Consider the following 16,099-nt stretch of genomic DNA (forward strand, 5'->3'; position numbering starts at 1 on the left):
TTACGGGCTCGATGCGGTGGTAAAATGGGGCGTAAAGCCAGTGGCGGATTAACCATTAGGCTGAGTAGGCTTAGGCCTAGGGGCCCGGAAGGGAGGGGTGCCCGAGAGCAAAAAAAATCACTAACTGTTCAGGTGAGCATTCATTTTCGGCACTGAAGAGGATCAAAATCTATTTGCGCTCTCAACAATGAGCGATGAGAAACTTAGTCATCTGGCACTCATGCACATTGAGTCAGACATGCTTCGATCTGTTGATTTACATGCTGTTATCGACACTTTTGTAAACCAAAAAACACGGAAGCTTTTAAAGTACAAATGTAAAGAAAATGAAAAATAAATGAATAAAAGGGTTGTAATTGATTCATATAACTTTATGATATTATACATGTAGTACATTACACATAGTACAACGATATAAGTTATCTAGCGTCACTTAACGTCACTTTATTCGATTCAACTAAGGGTGGGACAGGGGGCAAGATCAGGGGGCCTTTCTAAAGCTCAGCCTAGGGGTCCGGGTGGTAGTTAATCCGCCACTGCGTAAAGCACTTAGCGCGATTGGTGCCAGTTTTCGCAACCAGCGCCATTTTAGGAGTGCCAGATTTCCGGTGCAGTCAGCCTCTTGCCGGGAGTGGGCAAGAGGCAGGTTAATGCATGTAGATTTATTTTAATGCTGTTTCACATCTGCTTAACGAGCTCGGCGCTCAATCATCTGGGCCTACCTCCCTTTATGACCTTGCCGGGAAAGTTTCTCGTCGACGAGGAATAGACATGCTCCCCCTCAGTTGGGAGCAGTCGACTTGGCCTCGCCAGTGGAACCAGAGGCCATTGAGGCCCCCCAGGGAGGCTGAGGGCAAGAGGGGGTGCCATTTGGGCAGTGCCAGATTGGCAGTGCCACTCTGGCACCTGGGCAACGCCATACTAGTACCTGGGCAATGCCCACTAGGCAATGGTGGGATGGGGCCAAAAGATCGATCTGAAACTCTCCCAGCTTCAAGTTTCAAGTCTGCCCAGCACTTCGGAACATAAATGGTAAATCGCCCACTGACTGTTTAATCTGCAAGTCTAAACATTGGGAATCAGTGCAGATTTTCAACCAGTTTCAGATAGAAACGTAAAAATACATTTTTAAATCACCTCTCTTATGAAACTGACCATGAAACAACACTGACAGAATTGTTTGTAACGATTATTTTCACAACAGACTGGATTGTTAAACCAGTTCAACTGCATATATTACGAAAGCAGGTGCTGAGGTAGCACACTTCTCAAATTACAAGTTTCAACTCCAATTATCAAACTGTGATTTGCTGAAAGAAAATCAGGAACAACTTTGGCATTCATAGTATTGAGTTTACGAAGGCTCCACATGGAAATGACAGAACTCACTGACGAAGGTAAGGTTACTACTGTTCCAGAACCTGTATTCTGTATCTTTCTTTAATCTTTATTGGAAAGGTGATTTGTTGCGGTGGGATTTTGTTACTCAGAACGCTGCAACCATTCCTCTCCTTGATGACCATGGTCATTCGCTAGATGGCCCTCAGACAGTGAGCAAGGGTATTAAGTGTTTTAACAGTGAAGGTCACAGAATCAGCTTCCTCCTGGACTGCATTCTCCTTACATTTTCTGATTTGATTTGATTTGATTTATTATTGCCACATGTATTAGTATGCAGTGAAAAGTATTGTTTCTTGTGCGCTTTACAGACAAAGCATACCATTCATAGAGAAGGAAACGAGAGAGTGCAGAATGTAGTACTAGTCATAGCTGGGGTGGAGAGAAAGTTCAACTAAGAGGGATGGAATGAAATGAATCAATGTTGTCCATCTGAGACAGCCACGATAGGTGTGGGACCTGGACTCTTCCTCTGTCGATGTTTTCACACCACATGCTGCATCCTTTTTTGGATTTTGTGGATTTCTTTTAAGTCATGGAGGACCAGGTTTGCAAACTCTGGCAGTCTTCACCCACAGAGTTGTGCCGCACCCATCCACCCCCACAGTCCATACTCAGAAATTCAGATTCTGAAAGCAGCCTCCGGAATGTGACTTAAACTCAAAAAACAGGTTCCATCATGCTGGAATCAAAATTAACGTGGTGTCTATTTCACTGTATATCTTGAACAGGAAATGATTTTTTAAAAAGCAATTCTTTCAACATTTTTAACCTTGTTTTGTCATGCTTTTGCCTGAGTTTCATCCACTGGTGAGATTGATTTTATCTATGTTTTTTAGTAAAAACATAGCCTGTCTGACAAAAACAAACTGAAGCGGGTTGGCAAGTCCTCGCCCACAGGACCTCAGATAAAATCTGAGGGGTGGCACGGTGGCACAGTGGTTAGCACTGCTGCCTCACAGCACCTCACAGCACCAGGGATCTGGGTTCGATTCCCGGCTTGGGTCACTGTCACTGTCTGTGTGGAGTTTGCACATTCTCCCCGTGTCTGCGTGGGTTTCCTCCGGGTGCTCCGGTTTCCTCCCACAGTCCAAAGATGTGCCGGTTAGGGAGATTGGCCATGCTAAATTACCCCTTAGTGTCAGGGGGACTAGGTAGGTAAATATGTGGAATTATGGGGACAGGGCCAAGGTGGGATTGTGGTCAGTGCAGACTCGATGGGCCAAATGGCCTCCTTCTGCACTGTAGGATTGTATTCTATCTCTGAAAATCAATCTCACCAGTGTGTGGAACTCAAACAAAAGAATGGTAAACAAGGATCAACTAAAATGACGATTTTAACCGTGATGACTGGTTGCAGTGAAATTTTCCGTTCTCACCAGCCACGAGGCAGAAGATTGGACGGACCGAATTGCCTCTCTTGGGTCAGCACGGCCGGCCCATTGGGATCAATGTTAAATGATCGTAGCTTCTGAATTTGTGAGTCTCTCTGTATTCATTCCCTCCTCTACCCATTTAAAGTTGCCTTCTTGCATGGTCCGTGATCTCCTGTGTTAAATCTATCCCTTTGAACTGATAACCATGGCTTAACTCGAACAGGGACTGAGAAATGCAGGGGGGCAATTCTCAGCCCGCATTCACTGTCTGAGAGAATTGCGAAGTATGATACCTCGCCCCCACCTTCCCCTCCCCTCCCCGAGAGATCGCGTTGTCGTCATTTTCCCCGCCCCTCATCGGTGAGGTTCTTGCCCAAGAGCGAGAACTTCATGGTTATCAATTTACATATATTTTAATATAATTAACATTGCCTCCTCCCCCACTTATTCTCGCCTCCACGTATGTTTGACTGTCGGTGAGGTTTAAAAGAGGATGGGGGCGGGGGGAGGGGCTGCAACTGCGAATATAGCCTCACCGGAGAGAAGCAAATGACCGGGCAGTTCACCCTGCCACAGGTTGGCACTGCCAGGTTCACATAGTGTGAATCTATGCCAGGGGCAGGGCTCGGGTCAGGCCCTGAAAGGGGCGTTACGTGCTGGGACTCATTTATTTGTGGTATGGGGTGAAGTGGACATCAGAGCGATGGAGATGCTGGTGGAGATCAGGGGGAAGGGGATCGATGCTGGCAATGATTGTAATGGGGGCAAAGGAGCGCAATGACATTAATGATAGGAAGGGGTGCCAGGATGATTTAGGGGTAGTGGGCTGATTTGGGCTATGATGGAGGGAGTGTTTTGGGGTTGGACAGAGAGAGGACATGTCCCCTTTTCTTCATGCTCTGCCTCTTTTCGTTCAGCTCACGTCCAACCCTTGTTGCCTCTTGTGATGCCTTGCCCTTATATTGTGACTTGTTGTCTTCTTGTCTCCTGGACCTTTTCCATTGTTTAAAATTATTACTGACGTTAGTTTGTTCTTGTGCGGAGTGGTGGATGGGGAGGTACATTCATGTGGGGCAAAGAAGGTGGGTGGGAGAGGTGTTGAGTGGAACCCCTGGTTGAAGAGGGTAGTGGGTGCCTGAGTTCTGCCATATTTTAGGTGGTTGAGGAGAGGTGGTGTGTGTTTGGCTCCGTGTGGAGTTTGCATGTTTTCCCTGTGTCTGCCTGGGTTTCCTCCGGGTCATCCGGTTTCTTCCCACAGTCTGAAAGACATGCTGGTTAGGTGCATTGACCCGAACAGATGCTGGAGTGTGGCGAGTAGGGGAATTATACTGTAACTTCATTGCAGTGTTACTGTAAGCCTTACTTGTGACTAATAAATAAACTTTAAAACTTTAGGGGGAGGGGGCTGTGAGGTTGGGGACTTGTGTTGTGTTTCCAGGAATTGGGGTGGATGTCAAGATGGTATGCGTGTTGGAGAAGGACAGGCCCAGCTGAACAAATCTCTTCTCATCGGACAGTCCTGCCAACCCTGGAATCAGCATTCCCTCTATCACAAGTCCTTCCTTATGTCGGGAGGCCAAAACTGCACACATTAATCTGAGTGTGGTCTCACAAAGGCTCTGTATAACTGCAGTGAAATAATCCTTAATTCTGAACTCAAATCCTCTTGCAATGAAGCCCAAACTACCATTTGCCTTCTGAATTGCTTGCTGCACAAACCGTTCTTCCTTTCTGTTTTTCACACAAAAGGGTGGAATCTTCTGGCCATTCACATCGGCAGGATTTTCTGTCCACTGCAGTGAATGGAAATTTAGCTGAGCGCCAAATTCTCAGGGGGCGATTTTACCATTGCGTGCGCCCATTTTTGGACATGGCGCAGTGGTAAATTCGTGCGTAAAGCACTGAGCGCAATTGACGCCGGTTTTCACGACCGGCACCATTTTACGAACGCCGGGTTTCCAAAGCGGTCAGCCTCTCACCAGAAATGGGCAAGAGGCAGGTTAATGCATGCAAATTTATTTTTATGTTGTTTTACATCTGCTTAGTGAGCCCAGCGCTCAAACCTCCAAGCCCACCCCACTTTGTGACCCCGCCGGGAAAGGTTCTCGCCAGCGAGGAATAGACATCCTCCTCATAAATGGAGAGCAGTCAACTTGGCCTCGCCAGTGGAACCTGCGGCCATTGAGGCCGGGGTGGCCGTGAACAAGGGGCAGTGCCAGACTGGCAGTGCCACCTCGACAGTTAGACAATGCCAGTCTGGCACCTGGGCAATGTCCAGTGGAGGGGCCAGTGGAGGGCGGGGCAAGTGGGGGTGGGGCCAGGGGAGGGGATAACGGGAGAGGGGCTAATGGGGGAGGGGGCCCGCTGCCATATTGCAGGGATCAGTGGGAGGAGAGTGGCGGGTCCACGATCGGTGGCGGGTGGGGGTTGGCGGGGACTGCATCTCGGTCCGTGGGCCCCTGCGATTGCATGGAGGAGCCACTTCAGGAAGCCTGCACTAGCAGGGGCCTGACAGCTCTCTTTGTCTGTCAGACCCCTGCTTCTGCGAATGCGTATGTGCAGCATCAGAGGCCTGCACATGCGCACTACCTCCCTCTGCAGGGCTTCAGGCATGTTAAGCCCCGCCCACAGGCTTCTGCAGCGAACAACAGACTCACTCAAATTTGTGCAGGCAAAGTGTGTATGGGGCCTGAAAACACGCCCAAAAGACAGATCTGAAAGTCTCCCAGTTTCAATTCTACCCAGCACTGAGAGAAAAATGGTAAAATCTCCCAGTCTTCACTGGCAGCAGCAGCGGGACATGAATCGCCAAAATGTATAACTTCACATCTCGCTATATTCTGCTGCATCTGCCATGTGTTTGCCCATTCACTAAACTTGTCACTCCTGATTCTCTGCTACACCAGTGGGCAAATTTGCTCGTGCAAAACATGTTTGGAAAACGTGCCATGCCGATGTCAGGACTTACCTGAACAATACTTGGGGCTCCTCTGGAGTTCGGGACGGAGGCTGCCAGCAACCCTGAACCATAGAACACCATAGCAATGTGTCGAGGAAGCATTTGCAGTTGCATTTTACACATCAGTGCCCTGGAGGACATCCATCTTCCAGCCTCAAAATGTTCCTGGAGATCCATCTTCTTTCTCCAAAGATCTACCTTCCAGTCTCAGAGTAAACCGGGAGATCTATCTTTAGTTTCTTTTCTAATAGTCAGTGATGTTGAGAACCTTTACTGAGATCTTTTTTAAAATTCCACCACCTGCCATGGATTCGAACCCAGATCCCTATAGCATAACCCTGAGTTTCTGAATTATTACTTAAGAGAAATTTCCACTGTGCCACCACCTCCATGCCTGCCTCCATGTTGCCACTGTTCCTTTGATTCCATAGGTTTCAAATTTTCTGCTAAGTCTGGTATGCTAAATCCTTGTTCCAAAGTACACAGACTTCACAATAACCGCCTTGCCCTTGTCAACACATTTTCTTATTTTCCCAGTGTGCCATCTCAGAAAATAGTACCCTGAAACTATACTTTGGAGACTCATTGGATTTCACCGATCTGCTCATCACCTGATGAGTCGAGTTGTTCGTAGCACTTGGGAAATGCTCAATTCCACAGCCAGCAGCCATTTTAATGATGTGGGAAGGGGGACTAATATTATGGCTAACAAGACAATGTTCTCCTCATTTTAATATTTCAATCTAACCCTCCTATTCATATTATACTTATCTCAGAGCCTTTTAGAACAACAGGCACCACCATGGCTGACAGTTCAAATAAGGGAGAAGATCCGATATCTCCAACAAGAATGAAAATGAAACCAGGTAGGTTCACAAGATCCTTTAAAATATCATTTCTATCCAGAACTCAGATACTCAAGCAGAAAACTTGAGTAAGTGGGAGCAGAACAGGAGATGATACAAAGTGGGAAGTTAGTGACAATCCTGAGTCGCACCGTAATCAAAGGCGGAGGGAGTCAGTGAGTGCTAGATGATACTTTGTATTGATAGAGAAAGATAGAGACAGTGACTCAGAGCAGGGTCTCCCTGAGCAGGACTGTGAAATTAGGGAGCTGGAGACAACACCGAATCGGGGAGGGTGAAATGTAGGCAGGACACAGGAATAGGAGAGCGATAGTGGTGGTAGATTCTAGAGTCAGAGGAATCGAGAAACACTTCTACAGCCCTGAGCAGATCCGAAATTATAAGTTTCATCCTGGGTGCCAGAGGAAAAGCATTCTAGAACTGATGATTACAAAAGGAGTATTCCAACTTGAGTAAATTAGTAGCCAGGGTATCTGAATTGTGACCTCGAGATTATATTTTACCTTCGTGGAATGAGAAGCAACTTCGTAGTCCTTCACACTTTTATTAACACTTCCTCTGTCTTTTATCCTAAACATCTTTGTTGTCACTCCTACCTCCCATCTGTCACTGGCCTTATTTGCTCCATCCTGAGCACCCGCTCCCTCTTATACCATACATAATCCATCGCTTTTCTCCCTAGCTCTCAAAAACTAAATGTTAACGAATTTCTCTCTCCACTCTTGCTGCAGAGCTGTTGAGTTTTCCAGCATTTTCTGTCCTCATTTCAGTTGCCCAACATCCGCAGCTTTTTACTTTTATACAAGTGGATTATAGCCAACTGGGTAGAAAGTTGATACTGTATTTAATTTTTGTTTGTGTTCACAGATGAGAACTCCACAATCACTGAGTTCCTGACAAAGTGTGATGATGACCAACTGTTCCACTTTACTAATTTCTTCCGGGACAGACTAGTGCAGGCAATTGAAGAAGGCGTGAATGGAATCAGCCTGGCGTTAACATTCGAAAAGATTTTCACTGGACAGGAACATTGGGTAAGTGAGAGGAACATTGATGATATTTCAGTTATTTATATATCACAAAACTCTAAGAAACATGACCAGGAAATGCCAGAAAAAAGGTCAAGTTTTGTCTGGGTTAGCTACTAACCCTCTTAGAAGTCAAATGGTGTGGCTATTAAACCTAGTTAGTATTGGAGTTATTAACCCATCACAGAAATCCATTAGTCTGTGAAGAAGCCAGTCATGAACTGAGGATCATGCTCATGCAGAGTTTCCAGAACCACAGGTGCAAAGTTAATTGTTCCTCCTATGCACTTTGCATATATCATCGGCCACCATTTGCCTCGGGACTCTGTTCCATATATTGACAACACAACACGGGGCGGCACGGTAGCACAGTGGTTAGCACTGCTGCTTCACAGCTCCAAGGACCTGGGTTCGATTCCCGGCTTGGGTCACTGTCTGTGTGGAGTTTGCACATTCTCCTCGTGTCTGCATGGGTTTCCTCCAGGTGCTCCGGTTTCCTCCCACAGTCCAAAGATGTGCGGGTTAGGTTGATTGGCCATGCTAAAAAGAAATTGCCCTTTAGTGTCCTGGGGTGTGTAGATTAGAGGGATTAGCGGGTAAAATATATGGGGGTAGGGCCTGGGTGGGAATGTGGTTGGTGCAGACTCGATGGGCCGAATGGCCTCTTTCTGTACTGTAGGGTTTCTATGTTTGTTTCATATTCACTGCATGCTTAATGGTCGCAATCCTACCTCTGTGTAAATTGATGGGTTTTACATAAGGTAAACTTCATCCAATGCCTCCTGAGGTAAGTTGAAATTTCACCAATGTGGTGTGATTGAATATTCTGCGCTTGCCTGGATGTGTACAACTCGCAAAATACTCAAGAAGCTGTAGATAATCCAAGATGAAACGGCCCGTGTAAGTGGCATCCCAACAATTACCCTCGACAAGCATTTCCTCCACCAGCAATGTGCACTTGCAACAGTGCGTCAGCAAGATGCACTGCAACAACAAAACCTTGTTTGACAGCAGCTTTCAAACCCGTCACATGAGAAGCATGAGGTCATCAGATGCATAGGAACATCACCACCTTCCTGTTCCCATCTCAGCGACTCAACATCCTGACTTCAAACAATATCCTCAACTGTCATGGGAACAAGTTTTCGGAACTGCATCCCTAAACCAAATGGCTACAGTTCAAGAAGTTGGGTCATCAGCACCTCCACAATGCAATTATGGATGGGCAATAAGTAATTCCTTATACAGGGACGCCATCATCCCATGGAAACAATATTAAAAAACAATAGTAGATGGCTAGTTGAGGTCCCATGTAACAAAGTTCAAAGAATGCCTTTACAGATCGAACACTCACATTGTGCAGTAATCACGGAGAGGAGGGTGGTATGGAGGCTGGGTGTACTTATTTCAACCTTTCGATGTGAGCCTCTGTACAAACCACTGAAGAATCAGATCTGAACTGGATGGAATAGGTAGATGGTTGATGGGAATAATAAAACCTTTCAAAGAGTGGAGATACACATGCTGCTCCACGTGATGATTTCTGAGTTGTAAAGATTGTTTAAAATGTGGAATATCTAATGCGGTGTAGGGAGAGGAAGATGGTTTGTAGTGCAGGTATGATTCTGAAAGTGAAAGTGCATACAGTTCTGTTCGCCGCATTATAGGAAGGACATGGAAGTGTTGGAAAGGGGACAGAGGAGATTTACCAGGATGTTGCCTGGTATGGTGGGAAAATCGTATGAGGAAAGGCTGAGGGGCTTGAGTTTGTTTTCGTTAGAGAGAAGAAGGTTAAGAGGTGACTTAATAGAGGCTTACAAGATGATCAGAGGATTAGGGTGGATAGTGAGAACCTTTTTCCTCGGATGGTGATGGCTAACACTAGGGGACATAGCTTTAAATTGAGGGGTGATAGATATAGGACAGATGTTGGAGGTAGGTTCTTTACTCAGAGAGTAGTAAGGGCGTGGAATGCCCTGCCTGCAGCAGTAGCAGACTCGTCAACATTAAGAGCATTCAAATGGTTATTGGATAAACATATGGATGATATTGGAATAGTGTAGGTTAGATGGGCTTTAGATTGGTTTCACTGGTCGGTGCAACATCGAGGGGCGAAGGGCCTGTACTGCGCTGTAATGTTCTATGTTCTATGTTCTAACTCTGATTGAGAGTGCGATAGTTACGATGATCCCATAGCCAAGGTGGCACAGACTGAATATGATGAGCCCTTGGCATTTGATGCCAAACACTGAATCTGAAGGGTGAAAATGCTTCGATTGTGGTTAAAGGTTTCTTTCTACAATTAATTAATTCAGTAAACCGTGTCATGTTAGTTAATTACAGATTACCTGTAGTTTCTTTCCACTTTTCTATCTCGCGCACTGGAGGTTCACATTTTATACTCTGCATATAGGTAGGGCTTGGGCAAGGTGAGTGCAGATGTCACTACAGCAGATGGTTCCTCAAGATGGGCACGGGCTCATTGGCTAAATATCCTATCAATCTGGGTGGATAATGTCTGAAGTAATAAGCGAGTGTCTGAGCCATCCAGACTGTCAGGCTAATCGGCCAACGACTGCCGTTTTTCTGAACAACAATCATTAGCCCAGTAGCGGGGCCCACCAGAATCACCAATCCGTCCCTGCCTATTTCATGGAATTCTGCTGTCTCTTGTCATCCTGCTTCCTTAATCTTCACTCTTTCCTCAGGCCAGGCTGGAGGATGGAGGAGCACAAGGTAAGTTGTACAGTACCTCATGCCTTAACACTCGGGCCCCGCTTACTGTCCTCAAGCCACTACCCTTCATTTTAAAATAGAGTTCCTATCCTGTGGAAAATTCTTTCAGCTCCTTCTTATCAAAGTCATGTGGCCACGTCCCGCCAAGTAACTGACTACACAGGCACACACGCATACACACACACACACACACACACGTGGGAACTTCTCCCCCCCACCCCCCCGAACACATTTTTTCCTGTAACCTATCCACACTGTGATGAAGGAGCAGCACTCCGAAAGCTTGTGATTCCAAATAATGCTTGGAGAAACAGGAAGCATTGGAAATGCTTTGCATGTGTGGCAGCATCTATGCAGAGAGAAACAAAGGTCAGTGACCCCTCGCCGGAACTGGAGCACATCACGGTCCTGAAACTTTGGTTCTGCTTGTCTCTCCACACATGTTGTCTGGTACGCTGAGTATATGCATCATATTCTATTTATATTTCGGATTTCCCACAGCTGCAATACTTAACGTAATATGGATGGCCGAGCTATGGGGCTGCACAGTGCCTCACAGCACCAAGGACCCTTCTGCCTTGTGTGACTGTAAGCATGGAGTTTTCCCGTTCTCCCTGTGCCTGCCAGGGTTTTGTCAGGGTGCTCTGGTTTCCTCCCACAAAGATGTGCAAATTTGACAGGTTTGCCATGATAAATTGTCCCTAGTTATCCTAAGGTGAGTAGGTAAGGTGGATTAGCAGGGTAAATGAGCAGGGTTGCGGGGATAGGGCCGGGGTAACATGCTCTGTCAGATGGTCGGTGCGGACTCGATGGGCCGAATGGCCTCCTTCTGCACCGCAGGGATGCTATGATTCTAAGAAACGGTGGTTGCAAATTGTATCATACTGAAACCTGAGCTTCTGAATAGAAGATTCCAGTGCAAAAGCCAAGAGGTTTTGCTAAACTTATATCAGACAGTTGACGGTAGTTCTCAATTCTGGAAAAGTGAAGATGTGAGGGTGGGGAGGCAGAGAGAGGAATGGTTAATGACTGTAGTTTGAAGTAGTTCTGCTGGAACAGGTGGAGGGCGGGAGAACTGTTGGAAAAGAGGAAAAGCAGCAGGGTCAGTGCATGTAAGTGCACCTCTCATTTGGAAGGAGTTATACCCTGGTATTTATTGTACTATAGCTAATGGGGGTCAGTTAGCTCAGTTGCTCGCATGGATCGCGATATGGAGCTAATGTTAACCACACGGGTTCAATTCTCATACTGGCTGAAGTTATTCTTGAAGGCACGCCTTTGCACCCTTGTCCTCCGCCTGAGGTGTGCTAATGCTCAGATTGGATCCCCACCAGTCAGTTCTCGTTTGAGGGGAGAGCAGCCGATGGTCATCAGGGACTATGGTGACTTCACTAATATTTAGATATTTCTCTTTAATTGCTGACTTACATGTTTATGATCCTGCCATAATGAATGCAGCTGCTTCTAGTTAACATTGGAAAGACGAAAGTTACAGTCTTATTCCAGCAGCACATATGCTTTCTTCTCAGCATTTCAAAACTGAATGTGTCAGTTTGAACCAAACTATCCATCATCTCACAGTCCAACCTTGAGATAAATTCACCAATGCAGATACTCTCCACCATAAAGATCAGGTGCTCCTAACCTTATCACATCGCCTGTCTCCAGCACAGTATCAGCTCACCTCCTGCTGAACCCTCATACAAACCTGTTTTAACTGCTGGCCAACCTGTTAGCTCTGAGGAGCTCAACGTCTGATCTTTGTCGCCCTGCCCTCCTTATGTCATGTTGGGCTCGTATATTCACCTGTCCTTCTTGGTCTTGGCCCTCCCTTTGTCTGTAACCTCCTCCTACTTTGCAAACTGTTCCTGTGCCACTGAAATAGTCAGTTCCTCTGGACCTGACTCTTGCACAATTCTTTTTCACATCACCACTCATTGAGAAGCATTCAGGTTTCTTATTGCCCACTCCTTTAAATTAATTCACCTCTCTAACTCTCTCTCCTCCTTAGAACATACAATTTCTATCATGCTCAAATCTGCTAATACATTCAGCTTTATATCAGGTTCATCTTCTGATTGCTCCTCTATGAACTGCAGTGGGGCTTTTAACTGACAGCCAAGGCCAAGGGGAACAGTGATTGAATTGGTTGGCTTCCAACGCTGTTAATATTGCTCCATTCTCTGAATGATAAATCAACTATGGTTGTTTTGATAAATCAAAGAACCCCTACAGTGCAGAAGAAGGCCACTCGGCCCATCAAGTCTGCACAGACCACAATCTCATCCAGGCCCTATCCCCGCAACCCCACACATTAACCCGGCTAATCCCTCTGACAGTAAGGGACAATTTTACCATAGCTAATCAACCTAATATCTTTGGAGTGTGGGAGGAAACCGACGCAGACACGGGAGAATGTGCAGACTCCGTACAGACAGTGACCCAAGCCAGGAATCAAACCTGGTTCCCTGGCGCTGTGAGGCAGCAGTGCTAACCACTGTGCCACCATGCCACCCCATTGTGCCACCCGTGCTGCTCGCAATGTCTCAGTTTCCTAGCTGCCTTCCTCAGTTAAAATTGCCCTTTCCTGCTATTTGATTTCTAATTCGCTATTATTTTGTTTCTGCATGAATCACAAAGTGTGACAGCAAAAAGTGAATGTGTGACTCATATTGTAGATCATATTGTCAATCAACAGTTTGATGTTGTGTCAGATTACTGATTAGCAGAGTAAGCGAATCACATTAAAATTGCTGCAGAATCTCAATAATTTATCACAATTTCCAAAATATATTTCTGACTTCCAGTTTTATCTCATCAGATTTAAATCCCATTATTAACTGAATCACGATGTTTGCCGCGTATTCATCCATCTTCAGAGTGGATTCAGGTGCTGATCCAGTGATTGTTTCTTTCTGGAAACAACTGTGAAATCCGATCTCTGAACAGATTTTTTTCTTCTCATTCTCTGTGCCGATCTTTTGCTCCGCTCCTTAACATACTCATTATTATTCGTTACAGAAAGTGACTGAGCTCGTGGAGAAGGGAAACCGGGCAGACAGTTCCAAACTTCTCCTAAATCTGGTGATGGAGAAAGGATCTCGGGCCCGAAGGGTGATGTGGGAATCCTTTGTGAGAATGCGCCATGGGGTCCCAAAGCTGGATAAAATACTGAAAGAAATTGAGGAAGTTGGTACGGTAAAATAATGCACTATCAAATTTCACACTTAAACTTTGCCGGTTTTACTATAATACTACACAGATCTGAATCCAGGATAATAGCTGATTAATTTTAACAGGTCCTGAACTGTCTGGTTATATGTACATGAAGCGAGATGTATCCGAAGTACCCACTCACCTAAAAGGTAAATGATGACTCGCAGATTTCAAACTATTTCACTTGTGAGGAATTGAAATGGTTAATTGCAGCCGCATGTTAAAGATAGTCAGAGTTGAAGAGTCTGAATTTTAGTTTCTAGGAAAACAAGATTGCATGTGGTTTAAATATATCCTCAATTATTCTGCATAGAGTTACAAATATTTTTGATGTTTCCTGTAAATGTGCAGATCGTTATCATTTACGAAGTGTTGTACACACCCAGTAAGATTATGATACACGATGGGACCCACATACACCCAACAGGATCCTGATAAACTGTGAAACCTTTTACACACCCAACCGAATTCCCATACAGTGTAAAAACCCATACACACCTGGCAGGATCCTGATACACTGTGAAACCCCATATACACCTGGCAGGATCCTGATACACTGTGAAACCACATATACACCTGGCAGGATCCTGATACACTGTGAAACCACATATACACCTGGCAGGATCCTGATACACTATGAAATCCGGTACACGCCTGACAGGATCCTGCTGCACTTTGAAAACTCCGTACACATCTGGAAGGATAGAATGCTGGAAGCTCATTATGTGTCAAATGTGAGGCTAAAAGAAAGATGTGTCCATTCACAATGCATTACTCACCCAGTTCACCAGATGTAGCAAAGAAACTGCCTCCCATACACACACGCGACAGATCCTGATACAGTGTGACACGAACCTTCACTTTGTGGCACATTCAGTCCAGTATTAAGTAAAGACCTGAGCCTAGAACCAGATGTAAAGTGTGAACAGCTGCCCCAGAAGAATGTCACACCATAAGCTGTCAAGGAAGAGCTGGAGAAATGTTATCCTTCCACAGTGTTAAATGAGCAGTTGTGTCCATACTGAACACATCTATCAATGTTCAACAGCAGAATATTAATCTGTGCAGAAACGTGAGGATAGGGTTATATTTATGGTAACTGGGAAGTGATTGACTTACTTATCAATTGCAATGTGAGAGATACTGAACCTTGTTCTGCTCAAATAATGATTCTTTAATTCATTACTTTTTGATCAAATATAATAACACATGGAAATACAGAGGTATTTTTCCAAACCTGTATTACAGGAAGCTCAAATCGCAGTTCAACAATGGGGCATATTTATTGGTAGATCACTTCGAATGCAGTATAAATGTGTTCTGTCCTTCAGGCCATTGTGTGGTGAAGGGGATTGGAGTTCCAATGACATAATTATTGCTGAAACGTTAAGGCTGCGTTAAAAGCACGGCAGAGAAATGTTATCAGAATGCTGAAAAGCTGGAAACAATGGAGGTTCAAATAAATTTAGTGATTCTGATACACTGTAAAAACACTGTTCACATCTGGCAGGACCCTAAGGCACTGTGAACAGATATCGTGAACTGGAAACAATACATCAACATATATCATGAATTGAAATTATGGAGAGGAAAGAATGCTGGAAGCTCATTTTTTGTCAAATGTGAAGCTAAAAGAAAGATGTGCCCATTAACAATCCACCCTTCACCCAGTTTACCCGATATAGCAAAGAAGCTGCCTTCGCCTGATAGAGTGACAGACAAATTCCTGTCCAGGTGTATTCTGTCCTTCTCTCAGTGTGCACAATTCACAGATAATCTACCCAGGATGAGATCTAGTAACAGTCAATATCCTGACAACACGTTTACCTTTTAGAACATAGAAAAGGTACAGCACAAACAGGCCCTTCGGCCCACAAGTTGCGCCAAACATGTCCCTAACTACTAGGCTTACCTATAATCCTCTATCTTACTAACTTCCATGAACTTATCCAAAAGTCTCTTAAAAGACCCTATCGAATCCGCCTCCACCACCACTACCGGCAGCCAATTCCACGCACCCACCACCCTCTGAGTGAAAAACTTACCCCTAACATCTCCTCTGTACCTACTCCCCAGCACCCTAAACCTGTGACCTCTTGTTGCAACCATTTCAGACCTGGGTAAAAGCCTCTGAGAATTCACTCTATCAATACCCCTCAACATCTTATACACCTCTATCAGGTCACCTCTCATCCTTCGCCTCTCCAAGGAGAAAAGACCTAGCTCTCTCAGCCTATCCTCATAAGGCATGCCGCCTAATCCAGGTCACATCCTTGTAAATCTCCTCTGCACCCTTTCTATGGCTTCCACATCCTTTCTGTAATGAGGCGACCAGAACTGGGCACAGTACTCCAGGTGGGGTCTGACCAGTGTCCTATACAGCTGCAGCATCATCTCCCGATTTCTAAACTCAATTCCCCTATCGATGAAGGCCAGTATTCCATACACCTTCTTAACCACAGCCTCTACCTGCGACGCTGCTTTGAGCGTCCTATGAACCCAGACCCCAGGATCCTTCTG

The 16,099-nt window shown here is 45.4% G+C and overlaps 1 protein-coding gene across 1 annotated transcript in view; it reads left to right on the forward strand.

Annotated features, from left to right (window-relative positions):
* Positions 1-1,319: 1,319 nt before the first annotated feature.
* LOC144505536 (NACHT, LRR and PYD domains-containing protein 3-like) overlaps positions 1,320-16,099 on the forward strand; it is a 30,528-nt gene continuing 15,748 nt past the window's right edge. Inside the window, exons 1-6 of the mRNA XM_078231663.1 lie at positions 1,320-1,397; positions 2,781-2,877; positions 6,510-6,599; positions 7,467-7,633; positions 13,385-13,556; positions 13,663-13,728. Coding sequence (XP_078087789.1) covers positions 6,536-6,599; positions 7,467-7,633; positions 13,385-13,556; positions 13,663-13,728 — 469 coding nt within the window. The 5' untranslated portion in view covers positions 1,320-1,397; positions 2,781-2,877; positions 6,510-6,535. The remainder of the gene's footprint in view (positions 1,398-2,780; positions 2,878-6,509; positions 6,600-7,466; positions 7,634-13,384; positions 13,557-13,662; positions 13,729-16,099) is intronic.

The sequence above is a fragment of the Mustelus asterias genome, chromosome 16 (assembly GCF_964213995.1).
Source record: "Mustelus asterias chromosome 16, sMusAst1.hap1.1, whole genome shotgun sequence".
NCBI classification, from domain to species: Eukaryota; Metazoa; Chordata; class Chondrichthyes; order Carcharhiniformes; family Triakidae; genus Mustelus; species Mustelus asterias.